General features: G+C 36.9%; 1 protein-coding gene across 13 annotated transcripts in view; it reads left to right on the forward strand.

The window, feature by feature from the left end:
• Positions 1 to 13,394, forward strand: part of PDE1C (phosphodiesterase 1C) — a 547,393-nt gene that overhangs the window by 398,313 nt on the left and 135,686 nt on the right. For all 13 annotated transcript variants that reach the window (XR_013415411.1, XM_028845886.2, XM_015133753.3 and 10 more), the window contains 3 exons: positions 10,212 to 10,325; positions 11,910 to 12,092; positions 13,051 to 13,117. Coding sequence is in view for 12 of the 13 variants with exons in the window: in XM_028845886.2 (XP_028701719.2) it covers positions 10,212 to 10,325; positions 11,910 to 12,092; positions 13,051 to 13,117 (364 nt within the window). In the remaining variant the exon portion in view is untranslated. The remainder of the gene's footprint in view (positions 1 to 10,211; positions 10,326 to 11,909; positions 12,093 to 13,050; positions 13,118 to 13,394) is intronic.

Consider the following 13,394-nt stretch of genomic DNA (forward strand, 5'->3'; position numbering starts at 1 on the left):
ATTCAGAAAAAGAAAGCGAAGGAGTCACGGGGCTGGGTTGACTATGAAGACATGGAGAGATGTGTCTTGACGTGTCTAGGCATGGGTTGTGACCTTCCTAAATCTTCCTGCAAACTTGCTTCTCTTTTCTGCTCAGCTTCCTTTTCTCATTAGTGCCATTCAAAGATGTTTTTAGTTCTTCTCATTTCTTTGGTCTATTAAGACATGTTGAAGTGGCATGTTTATCAGCAGGGAAAAGTGACAGTGATTCTTTCCATATGAATAGCTGCAAATGAACACTGGCTTCTGGAACTTACCTCTTGGTGGTCTGGCAGGATCTTAACTCCTTCCCTCTCCCCAGTCCGCAGCATGGCCTGGGGTGGATTCTGAATGATGCTCTGGGTTGTCTTTTTCATTCTTTTTTATTTCTTCACCCAGAAGAACAAGTGGGTTTTCATAATAACATCCTTTCCCAATAAGGTTTGCTCGCCTACAAACTTTGGAGAGAGAATGTTTGCCTTCACAAAAGATTTTCTTAGCATAATTTGGAATCTTACTCTTAAAACAAAATCCCACTATGTCCTTTTAACAAAATGTGTGAGTTGATTGGCAATAAAAACAGGGGATAAACTGATTTTTAAGAAACAGTTATTTATAAGGCCAAGAATGACTGTGAGAGAGCTCCTTTCTAAAGTACTGCATTTGATTAGAAGTGCAAAGGAATGAAGTCAATATTATTACTCAAAATGGATTAAAACTTTAACCCTCAGTCATAATACCTTCTAGAATACCATAAGAATAGAAGGCTTCTCTTGGACCTGTCAGTGCATTTTGCCTGGTGTTCCCATGCAGTGAGCTGACACAATCACTTTGGACACACAGTTGCCCACATACTCTCACACCCACAAACATACATCCCCAAAGGAGATTCACTCTGTAGAGAAGAACTAGGAGGAGGCTAAGCATGCAGGGCTTCTCTGTGACATAGCTTTATGAAAACCAAAAGAATGGAAATATTCATCGGAAAATCCATGGCAACCGAGAGAGTATGCAGTGATACCCTTGACTGGGTGTCCAAAGAATGGGTCCCTGCATATGGAATGGAACAATCACATGTAGAATAGGACAGTTCAAAAACAACTTACATTGCCTGTTTTCTTTTTTCTTTCTTTCCTTTTTTTTGTAGCATATTTTCTTGTCCACTTATGTTGTGCTTATATTAATATAAAAATATGTTTGCACATCCTCAAACATACCAGCTGGATGTTGAGAGGAAGAGAGTTGGAATAGTGAAGTGGTAGAGGGACACAGGACCAGAATTAAATGCTTTATAATAAGGCTTGATATGTGGAATAGTAACAATAGTTTTGTTGTTTTACCACATCAACTATATTTCATTCTTCACATTTCTAGTAAGTTTTAGAATCAGGTTCCACCAAATGACTTGTGGTGAATTTGTTTGTGATTGAATCTACAGATGAATTTAGGGAGAATTCATACTTCTAAATGTTGAGTGTTACAATTTATGAACATGGATTCTTCCATTATTTAGGTCATTTAAACTTCTCTCAATAATATCTTACCATTTTCCATGTAGATGACTTTTATATATTTTGTAAGATTTATTTCTAGAAACTGTTTTATTTTGATATTTATGTGGATGGTACCATTTTCTAATTGTTTATTGCTGTTTATCAAGTGGTGTTGCTAAATTCACCTCTTAATTAGAATAACGTATTTGCTGCTTTTTAAAGATATTATTTTTTTCCAGTCCTATGTCTATTATTTCTTCTTTTTTTGTTGAACTGGTGAAGACTTCCCATACAATATTCAGTAGAAGTAGTCATAACAGGCATCCTCATGTTATTCGCTAGCTCAACAGGAAAGATTTCCCATTATATATGACGTTTGCTCTAGCTTTTGTGTTAAAGACCCAATATTAGATTTAGGATATTCACTTTTATTCCTTCTTTGCTAAGATGGTTGTCATGAATAGGTATTTTCTCAAATGCTTTTTCTGACTGTTATGATTACCAAAGGTTTTTTCCTGTTAAAATAGGGGATTACATTTATTTACAGATTTTAAATGTCAAACCAACCTTGCATTTCTGCAAATTTGTTTGTTTTTTCTTATTCGTTTTATTTATCACTAAATTTAATTTGTTAAAATTTTCCTTAGGGTTTTTGTATCTATGTTCATGAGAGATACTGGCCTATAATTCTTTACTTATAAGACCCTCGTTTGGTTTTAGAATCGAGTGTGCTGGCCTCATAAAAGGAGTTGGAAAGTGTTTCCTCTTTTGCTATTTTGTAGAAGACTGTGTTATTTCCTCTTTGAATATTTAGATGAATTCACTGAAAACGTGATTTAAGTCTGTAGTTTTCTTTGTGGGAAAATACTAAACTATGCATTCAGTTTTTAAAATTTTAGTTTTATTTTTCTTTTACTGTCAATCTCATGTGTATATGCTACATTCAATTATTGTGATACAGAATTATTAATAGTTTACCTTTTCTTATGTCAATTTTGGTAAATTAAGATTTATGGAATTTTAAAATTTCATCTAAATTTTTAAATGTATCTTCAGAAAGGTATTTATGATATCCTTTTACCTTTCTAAATGTCCACAGAATCTGTAGTAATAATCTCTTTTTATTCTTGATATTGGTTATTTATACCATTTCTCTTTTTTCTTGGTCAATCTTGCTTGACCTATCAATTTTATTAAGCATTTCAAAGACCCAGGTTTTCGCTTTGCTAATTATTTCTGCTGTGAGTTTGTTTCTACTTAAGTTTTGTTTTTGTTTATTTTTTACTATTGTCTACTGGCTTTGGATTAACTTGTTCTTCTAACTTCTTGAGGTGCATAATGATATCACTTATTTTTAGACTTCTCCTATTCCTTTTTTTTTTTTTTTTTTTTTTTGAGGCCGAGTCTTGCTCTGTCACCCAGGCTGGAGTGCAGTGGAGCGATTTTGGCTCACGGCAAGCTCTGCCTCCCAGGTTCACATCATTCTCCTGCCTCAGCCTCCTGAGTGGCTGGGACTACAGGTGCCCGCCACCACACCTGGCTAATTTTTTTTTGTATTTTTAGTAGAGACAGGGTTTCACCGTGTTAACCAGGATGGTCTCAATCTCCTGACCTCGTGATCTACCTGCCTTGGCCTCCCAAAGTGCTGGGATTACAGGCTAGACTTCTACTTTTCTAATATATTTATTTAAAGCTGCACATTTTCCTCTAAACACTGCTTTACCTGCATACTACAAGGTTGTATGTTATTGTTCGGTTAGAATTATTTTGTGATTTAACCTTTGACCTATGGGTTATTTAGAAATATATTGCTAAATTTCCATACACTTGAAATATTTCTATTCATTTTTTGTTTTGGATTCTAATCAATAACAAAATTGTGTTTCATTGTTGTCACAGAACATTATCTGTCTGAGTTCAATTACTTGAAATTTATTGAGAGTCCCTGTGACCCAGCACATGGTCAGTTTTGATTACTGTTACATGTACACTTGAAAAGAATGGTGTGTTCTGCAGCAATTGAGTGTAGTGTCCAGTCCATGCCAACTAGGTCAATTTTGTTCAAGACATTATTCAAAATCTTCTATAACATTACTAATATTTTTTATTAGTTAACAAGTTATGTAGTGAGGCATATACAATGCAGAAATATAGATATGCAGCTAGGTACCAATTATTTTTCTTAAGTGAAAAAGTAACTGGAGTCCAGTAATTTATTTCAATTCATTTGTGCATCTGCTTTAAGCAGGTGTAATTAGAAACTGTAGAAGTAAAATTCTCTTTTATTTATAGCATTAACAAAAGGTAAAAGCTAAATATGTAGGCTATTCTTGTCAGTCATAATTTTTGTTGGCACTGTTCTTGTTTTTGGTTTGGTGCTCACTCACTGAGGAAACCGCATGCCCCCAGAACAAGTTCTTTCCCAGAAATTCTTAAACGCAACCATCCGTACTACCACCAAACTCATGCAGCACTCAATCAAATTTCCATCACGTGAGAGAGAATATTCACACTGTCCTGTTCAGAGTATCAGACAAGCCTGATGACAATGAAAACAGAATTTTCCAACTTACTCACTACTTGTGCTCCTGTACTCAGCTGCTAGATTGATATTTCTAAAATGCCAATCTTATCATTCTATTCCTCCATTTAAACATTCTCCAGGGGTTCCCCATTATCTCCAAGATAAAATTATATTTCTTTAGCTTGGGATTCTAAGTCTACTGTGGTGTAGCTCCTACCTTCTGTGTTATCTTTTTACATGCCCCTGAGTTCCATACAGACATGGGAGTCTCTGAATAGATCACTGCCTTCAGTCTGCTCTCTCTATGCAGAGTCTGCCGTTTCCCTATCCCATCCTGTGTGCCTGACTGACCCCTACGTGGCCTTCAAGATGGCTTTGATCAGGTCCACTGGGGAGGGCTTTGTTATTTGAATATTCCTCTCCTCTGTGCTTTCTTAGCCCCCATCACACCTCTGCCGTTTCACTTACAGTACTGCATCGTGGGTGCTGGTTAGCTTTCTGTCTTCCCTACCTGAGAGAGAGCACTGCATTTCCCCACTTTGTATTCCTAGAGCCTATCTCTTCCAGTGCCTGCACACAGAAGATACCCAGTGTTGAATGTTTTTCAAGTGCAGCCATCTTAATCAGCTGTCATTAATTATAGAAACAAACAAATGGCCAGAAAAATGCTTGGATGACATCATCAGATGGCATTAAAGCATGAGACTAAAAGTCATGTTGGGGCATCCCATTCGGAAGAGTTGTTTTAAGTTATTTTCTATGGCATTTAGGGAAGTGGCAGAGGACAGGAGTGACGTGGAGGAGGCAGGTGTGTGAAAAGGACACAGAGATGAGTATGCCTTATGAATACATGGGTGTGATGAACTGAAATGAAGTTTTATTTTTTTTAAATTCAAATGAGATTTTAGGGCTCGTGATTCACTGGGACATGTAGAGAAAGTACTGTAAAAGATCCAGTTCTCATATCGTTTCAAACAAAACAAAGCCTTTCTGAGACAGCAGTACTTGTTGGCCACACTGGCATTTTAGGAGCTGCCTACCCCTCCTCAGAGGGAATAACCTTGGACAGAATAGACAAACATGAGACAGTATGTTTCCATAGCTTCTGTTTACAGTTCATTTTTGCCTGTGCAAAGTGAATGAAATTCTAGCAGGGTCTAATGCTCAACAAATGTGTACGTTTTCAAGGCATAAGGTCGTAGGGCTTTCTGTGACCTCACTGGGGCGGGGAGTAGTGCCTAGTCCAGTGTAAGGCAGTTTTCTAAGTTATAAAGTTGAACCAATACGTTGCTTCTTAATGAAGTTCACCGCATTGGTCCTAGGAATTATCTTTGTGGAAAAAAAAAGAATACCTTTCCTCCCTAACATCCTTTTAAATTCCAAAATACAGTGCTCTGGCCTTTCCTCACATAGTTTCCCTCTTCCAACACCTTTATGCATCCCACATGTTGATTGGTGTGGGGTCAGGGGAAGTCAGCATCCAGGGCTTGCTCTGGATCTGAGGGCACAGGGAACTGCAGATATGCAGTATCTCATCATATGCCTTGCAGCTAAGAAGCATACAGAAAGCAAAGAGCTTACGCCAAGAAATGCAAGAGTCATGAAAAGATGCAATGGCTCATCCACAATGAAATTGCACACTGTCTTAACTGAAAGGCATCTTGCCAAAGTTGGAAGGCATAAGCACTTCCTAAAATGGTGTTGCACTTCTATACTGGAACTATTATCTGGCAGCCACAGTAACAGAAATGGATGGAGGGCTGGAAACTATGAACATTCTCTCAGAAGAGAAACCTTATTATTATCATTATTATTATTATTATTATTTGTATATTTTCCTACTTCTTTATCTTCCTTCCTTGTGAATTTATTTCGAATGCTCATGAAATAAATTCCCCTTAGGTGCCCAGGCCAAAAATTACCCTGGGTAGTATTAAAACACCAGATATCCATCTTTCCCAAAATATAGGCTACAGCATACCATGGGGCCTGGCCCCTGAGGACATTCACCTTTTAGATGGAATGGATTCACATGAAAAGCGTCTAGACAACTTTACTAGGAAAACAAAGGAGAGCAGCTGAGCTCTCCAGTCTCAGCTAGTCTTTTCCAATTGAACAAAAATTTTTTATGACATGGGTAGGAAAGATCCTGGCTAATTTTCAGACAACCCTTCTTAAGATAGATTAAGATCTAGGGAATATCTTCACTATGAAGACAAATGGAGAGGGGTCCTTATTCTCAGGAACTTTTGAAACTACTAATTGGCCAGTGATAAAAGAGCTAGTTTGAAACTCTTTTGCCCAAAGAATAGCCATTTCACCAAGAGGTAGGTAGGTTATGGCAGGGCAGGGCCGGATATCCCAAATGGAAAGGATAAAGAGGTAGAGAAAAGTGGGCTGAGGGGCCGATGGAGCATAAGCACCTGAATGCTATGCTAAAGCTCAACAGAATTTGAAAGGGGCATCTGGAATTGCTAGGGTTTATGTGGCAGCTACATAAAGCAGAAAATTGGCAGCTGCAGCTTGTATCTGACATGGGTGACACCCAAACAGGAGATGGGTATATACAAAACTGGTCACCACTTAACTTCTTTTTAGCAGTAAGTTATTGTCTTTCTATTGTCATGTTTTGTTTCTTTTTAAAGAAACTTTTCATTATATTGATTTGGGCTTTTACCTTTATTTCGCAGGTCTGTGTTTTTTTGAATTGTATTGAACACGCAGCAGATGCTTCCTAAAATTCACTTCTGTTTCTGTTAGTGATTTTCTTTTTCAAAAGTGAGTCGTTTTGCATTTTGAATGCTGTGTTCTCTTCTGTCTTTATTGCTGTATCTCTTCATGAATGTTTTCTTCTGTTTCATCATCCTTGAGTAAAGAAAGGTGAATGTCAGCTGGGTGTTCTTCCATAAACAGAGTGACGGGTTGTATTCTAGGTTCCCTCACTGTCTGCCAGGAAGTTGATTGAATCTTCTGCTCGTCTCATAAGCTGGAAAGACGGGGTTACATGTAAATTTCTAGTGTCCCCCACGCATCCAAAAGGTGCATTATTTCTGTGTCATTTCCTCTCTGGATCTGTTGAAACCACTTGGCTAGGGTTTTGCTTTCTATTTACAGCTTCCTGTTGGGTCAGAACTTCACACTGAATGCATAAATATGACTGCCCAAAGTCTGCCTGGCACCACTGGTGACTACATCAAGGAGAAACCTCTGAATGGCTGATTTTCTGCTAATTGTGGCACAAAGCCTGGGTCTCTCTAGTGGAGCTGATTTCAGTGCTACTCATTGGAACAGCTAAGTGAGATTCTGAGTGAAGCTTTCCCTGAAGGCCCCACTCCTGCTCTGGCCTGGGGTCCCAGCCCGTTGATCACAAGGTGATATGAGGCCCTTCATGACTTGATTCTCTCAATACTGTGCTTTCTCAGGAGTGGGAATTGTTATAAAGTAGTGGCTATACATCCGTAGTCCATATAATGTCCTTAATAATTCCAATTATTTTTCAACTGATGAGAATTAGCTTTTAGTTTGTAAAAGTGGGAGAGGAAGTGTTTGTATGAGAAATAGGAGATTGTCCTAGTAAAAGGAGACGTGTCAGCTCATTTTCACGTTTAGTTGTCCTTGTATTATTAGCATTTTATTTTATCTTCCTCTTCTTGCCAGAATCTTTTTAAATTACTTGTCCATTTGGTAAAGTTTGAGTTAGTTAAATCTAGGTCATGAATCAACAATCCATTTAACTGGAGACTCACGAATCCACTCCCTTGGAAGACCACTGTCCTAGAGTATGCCTTAAAGTTTTTGTTTTGTTTTCTGGAAAGGGTATGAATGATAAATTTTGAAGTTGTTGACAACTGAGAATACCTTTGTTGGCTTCTTATGTACTTGGTAACTCTGTAGATATAGATATAAATGTCTTGAATTTTCCCATATTATTCTCAAAAATTGGTACTGTTATTAAATTGCTTTTTGATGTTTGACACGATAGAAGTAGATGGCCAGGACAATTTTTTGTTACTTTGTAAGTATTATGTTTAATGTTCTCAAAGATTTTCAGGTTCATTTCTTTATTCTTTGAAATTAAAAATTACAGTAGCATACATTTGATGTTTTCATTTACTTTTAAAAAATTGTATTTGATCCCTTTTCATCTGCTTATACAGATTTTACTTTAGCCTAGGAAAACTTATTCAGTTTAAAAGCTGCTTCTGTTGTTTATTTCCTATGAAAGTTCTATTATGGGTAGATAGGGTCTTCTGGCTTTTACTTCTATTACTCTTATAATCTTTCTCATCATTTTCTTTGTTTTTGTCGTTTCCTCTTAGGTTCTAGAGTTGAGATGGGTTCTACTAGAAATTCATGTCAGTTCCTGGTAGAACCTGTAAATCCCAAATGAAGAGAGGCATTTTTAAGAAGTTTAATTTTACTATCATTTTTGAGAGTAAACTTTAAAAAGTTGAATTTTACTCTCATTTTGTCGTTTGAAAGTCCAAACAGCCTAGGGGGTAGCTGGGCACCTTGAGGTGAGAGTCAGAACTGGAGGCAGACTTAGCCAGGAATGTGTTTTGCTAAAGAGCTTCCAATCCTTATTTGGAACAGCAGTCAGGGCTCCCTGCTGCCATCTCCCCATTCTTTGGCAGGCTGCTTATCCCTTCTGTGTGAGTGACTGGCAATCCCTTCCCTGCCAACTCCCTGTCCCGTGCTGCCTCTGAAATTCAGAACTCTTTCCAGTGCTGCTAATGGCATTCCCAAGGCTGACCTTCCCCTTCAAGGCTGCAGGGGCCTCAGGGGATTTCCTTTGCATATTTCCCTTTGATATATTGGAGATTCATAATTCAGGTAGAGACAACCTGAATCTAATCTTATTTGTATTTTATATCATTGAACTTCCTGGACATTTTTTTTTAAGGTTGACCCCCTTGCCTACTTTTTAAGATTGATCCAAGATTTTTTCTCATTCTTTACTGTGGGTCATTTTCATGAAGATTAGGAAGGGAGTAGTTTATACCTTGCCGTGAAGACAACCTATCTGAGGATATTTTGATGTCAGGAAGGTGAGAACAGATTGCGTATACCAATGGGAAATGGAGATTTGACAATAATTTTAAATATCTTGCTAGAATTTTTCTCATTTGGTTATCTGTAGTAATCAAAGTCATTGAATAATGACAGTAGTTGTAACAATTGCCTTTTCAAAGGACAACCATGAGTCACATACTGTATATCAATTTCATTTAATCTTTAGGTCAACTTTAGAAATTTTGTACTTTGCTCTTCATTAAGATAACACTCAAAGATGTTACATAACTTACCTAGGGTTGCACAGCTAATAAGTTATGAAGTGAATTTCAAACCCCAGTTTGTCTTCAAAGTCTCTACTATTTTCATTGCTGGTTGTCAAACAGCCTGAAGAGTTGCCCAATCTCCAAATCTCTGTGGTATTTACAGTATTCTCAGTTACTGCATGTTGATCATCTGTAGTCATTTTATTGTTCTTATGAATACTAAGTCCTTCTCTGTGCAGATAATGTTCATATAAATAACAGAAAAACATGTTTTATTGCTTCTCTTGTGTAGTCTGGAGTTCCTCGGTTTAAAATCCATCCTCATATTTCCTTTTTTTTAAAAAAATTAGGGTATTTATCTCCTCTCAGAGTGATTTTTTCCATCCAGTAAAACAATTTGCTTTCATCTATTCCTTATGTAGCCTTTTTGTGATTCTCAGTGGTTTAAATCTTTTCATCTGTCTTGGGACATGCCTGGGTCATGGGGCTGCCATTATCTGGGGCCACTGCTGAACCAAGTGCCTTCAGCAGAGCAGAATCTCAAGAGGTATTTGGTGATTTTGCTGCTGGTCAGGCTTTACTATGTCCACATAGAACAAAAAAGATGAAAATTTGAGAAAAACAAAATCATTGATAATTTAGGACTCATAAAGATAAAAGCTAGCTAGAAAGTATGGTCAGTGCCTGGTTGGAGAGAAATTTTTTCTTCTTACTTCACAATGGCAAAAATGTATACATTTATTTTATTACTTGCTCATTTGGTACCATAATTATTTTTCTTTCAGATGTATCAGAATAAGTGAGAATATTCGATGACTATAAAATATATCACCATAGTTGTAGGATTATTCTTTTTTTCCTCTATTCTAATGAAATTGTATCTTTTTATTTTTCTAGATTACGGTCTTTGGTCAAACAATTAGAGAGAGGGGAAGCTTCAGTGGTAGATCTTAAGAAGAATTTGGAATATGCAGCCACAGTGCTTGAATCTGTGTATATTGATGAAACAAGGTAAGCTAAAAATGACAAAAGAGATTAGTATAGTGATGGTAAATTTTCTCTTACATGGCTTTTCTGACATTGTCCCCCATGCCAGGAATGGGGTGACATTCAAATTACTCATCTTGGAGTTTTAGTTTCCACAAACAAAGGGGATAGATTTGGACAAGTCACTTACTCTCTGTACTTCCTTATCTATAAAAGGAGCTAATAGAACATATCTCATATGACTATCATGACAAGGAAGTGAGATCATGAAAGAGGAGAAAAACTAATTGTTAAAAATCTGCTAAGATTTTACAAATCAGATGTGGAGCTCCATTGTAATTATTGCATGTTGTTAGTGTCAGTCTAAAAATTGTGTTTATGTTTTAATTCATAATGTCCACTAGTAAATGGAGGCTCCTGAAGTGATCGAGAAGCATGTGTTCTCTTATGCACCCAGCATTCCCTCTTCAGTCTTATGTGTGTAGCTGATTTACTTAGCAGGCTTATTGCACTTGAATTATCTAAATGTATTAAAGCAATTTCAGTTACTACATATGTTTGCAAGTTACAAAATTGCTTTTCTTTTGAAAAATGTTGCAATGTTGAATATGAAAGGTGGTTTTTTTTTTTTTTCTAATTCAGACAGGCTTCTCTGTCAGTATTTGTAATGTCTTACTTTTCTTTGCCAAATTCCAGTCTGAAAGTATTTCACAGCAATCTAAGATTTGTACGGTTTCTATCATTATTATTATTATTTTGGTGACACACTTGGTTTCTAATTTAAGGAAATTCGATATCACAGCTTTTTTCCAAATGTTGTATTTCCTCTGCTCACCCCCACCCCAATTGGTAAGTCTAAAGGAAAAAAAAAAAATTCAAACACCTTTACGCTGGCAGCAACTTTTACTGCTAATTTGTAGTTGGGTTTACTATAAATATGCAATGCTATTTTAGGTTTTATTTTAACATTGCTCTTTGTGTTCCGTTCTAGTGGTCTGACCTATGTTCAAGTTTGAAAAATCAGCGAAACACAGCTGTGACATGATTCAGTCATTGTGCAAAAATAAAGAACTGCATTATTTTGAAAATTTTGCTTGAATTTAGACATTTAAATTTTGGTAGCAACCTATCAAACTAGAAAGAATATTAATTGTCATCACTTAGGATCACTTCTTCAGAGGACAGGGTTGCTGTGATTTGGTAAATACTTTGCAAAGTCTCTAAGTGTCCATTTTTTAATAAAACAAAATAGTGCCACATGGTCCATCTATGAACTAATAAAAGGCTGCCTGTGAATGTATTTTTAAATAGAAGGTTTAAATTTCACTCAAATGCCACAGAGTGCTTCTGGGTACAATGGACCAGTTCCTTTGTCCAGTCTGGTAAAGAGAATCATCCTGAAATATCAGTGGAGGCCAAGACCATCCTGAAACACATATGGCGAGCTTACATAAGCCTTCCCAAAAAGGCACTGTATTTTTTGTGGCCAGTTTAATTTGGTTTCTTTGCACCTGCATGCAGGTAAGGCAGAGAGGAGCAGCTGCTTTGAACAGAGAGCTCCAACTTCAGATTTAATCTCAGTGTCCTGGTTCTCTTTCTTGTGTTCAGGAGACTCCTGGATACAGAGGATGAGCTCAGTGACATTCAGTCAGATGCTGTGCCTTCTGAGGTCCGAGACTGGCTGGCCTCCACCTTCACACGGCAGATGGGGATGATGCTCAGGAGGAGCGAGGAGAAGCCCCGGTTCAAGAGCATCGTTCACGCGGTGCAGGCTGGGATATTTGTGGAGAGGTAAAGATGTCATTCATTGTCATTCAGTGACTAAAGCAGCCAGAGGAACACGTTTCCAATAACTGGAAGCTTTGCTTTAATGTAGTTTTCCTATCTTTATAAATACTGAAAATTGTGGGTAGAAACAGATAGTCTTGAATGAGAAATGGCAAAAACATGTCTATTTTAATCTCTGTAGCATCATTAGGAAAAGCTTTTTGCTTTGGCTTGGAAGTTTTTTGTTTACCAGAGATTTAGTTTCAGTTCAGTCTCTAATTTTTAAAGCAGGAAATCATCTCATCTATCATCTTTTGAAATAGGTGGATGGTGTCTCCATTTGGAACAGATCTGGGATGCTTTGAGGTTGCTGGATCCAGGGAGGACAGTTCATTTCAGTGGTTTGAAGTCCCCATGACACTCAATTTTATTATCTATTTTACTCTTTGAAATCAAATTGACCCCCTTACCTAGCAATAGATTCCAGAAATAGATATAGTCTTCCTATAATCCTTATCGTGTAATTACACATTTTAGAAATACCATGGTGAGTTTAAAGATTACCTGGGACATTTTTCCTTCTTGTTTTTGGCAGTTCTAAAGAACAAGCTATTCTAAATGGGTTACCCATAGGAGTTCTTCATTCAAGTTAAATTACTACAGCGCTTACTGTCTATTCTGTACTATAATTCACTCTGGCCAAAGAAGTGACCCATTTAATAATTTAATTTTCAGTCTGGGGCCTATAGAGTTAGGTATTTTTCCCCCCAGGGGTTCTTATGTTTGGGATTGCTTTAATTTCTTTTGAATTTAACACTTAGACCACCTGAGTGAATATAAAAAAGGTCAAAAAATGAATTTTAGGTTCTTTGGATCACCCCACTTGACTTCTCATTATTTGTCAATACTTGGTATGAGTCTATGGATTACAAATCCTACTTTGTAAGATATCATGTTGCATTTTTCCCTTTTGACTTTTCAGAATGTATAGACGGACATCAAACATGGTTGGACTGAGCTATCCACCAGCTGTTATTGAGGCATTAAAGGTAATACAAGTGAAAAGATTTTACAATGTACATAGTACCTAATGAAAAGTAGAGTTAAATTGCTACAAAATAAGAGGCTTTCATTTACAGTTACTTTTCCATTTATTCCTGACTATATTCTTTCATTATCTTTTTGTTATGTGTTCTAACAGTATCACTGTCTTTTCACCCTTCATCTTCCCAATTTAAAAATAATCAAACTCTGTGTGTTTCATTTCTTTCTAGTACTCTAGAGTAGTTTAGGTTTTATGCAGTGATCTGTCATTATGAGATTTAT

This window comes from Macaca mulatta, chromosome 3 (assembly GCF_049350105.2).
Source record: "Macaca mulatta isolate MMU2019108-1 chromosome 3, T2T-MMU8v2.0, whole genome shotgun sequence".
Classification (NCBI taxonomy): domain Eukaryota; kingdom Metazoa; phylum Chordata; class Mammalia; order Primates; family Cercopithecidae; genus Macaca; species Macaca mulatta.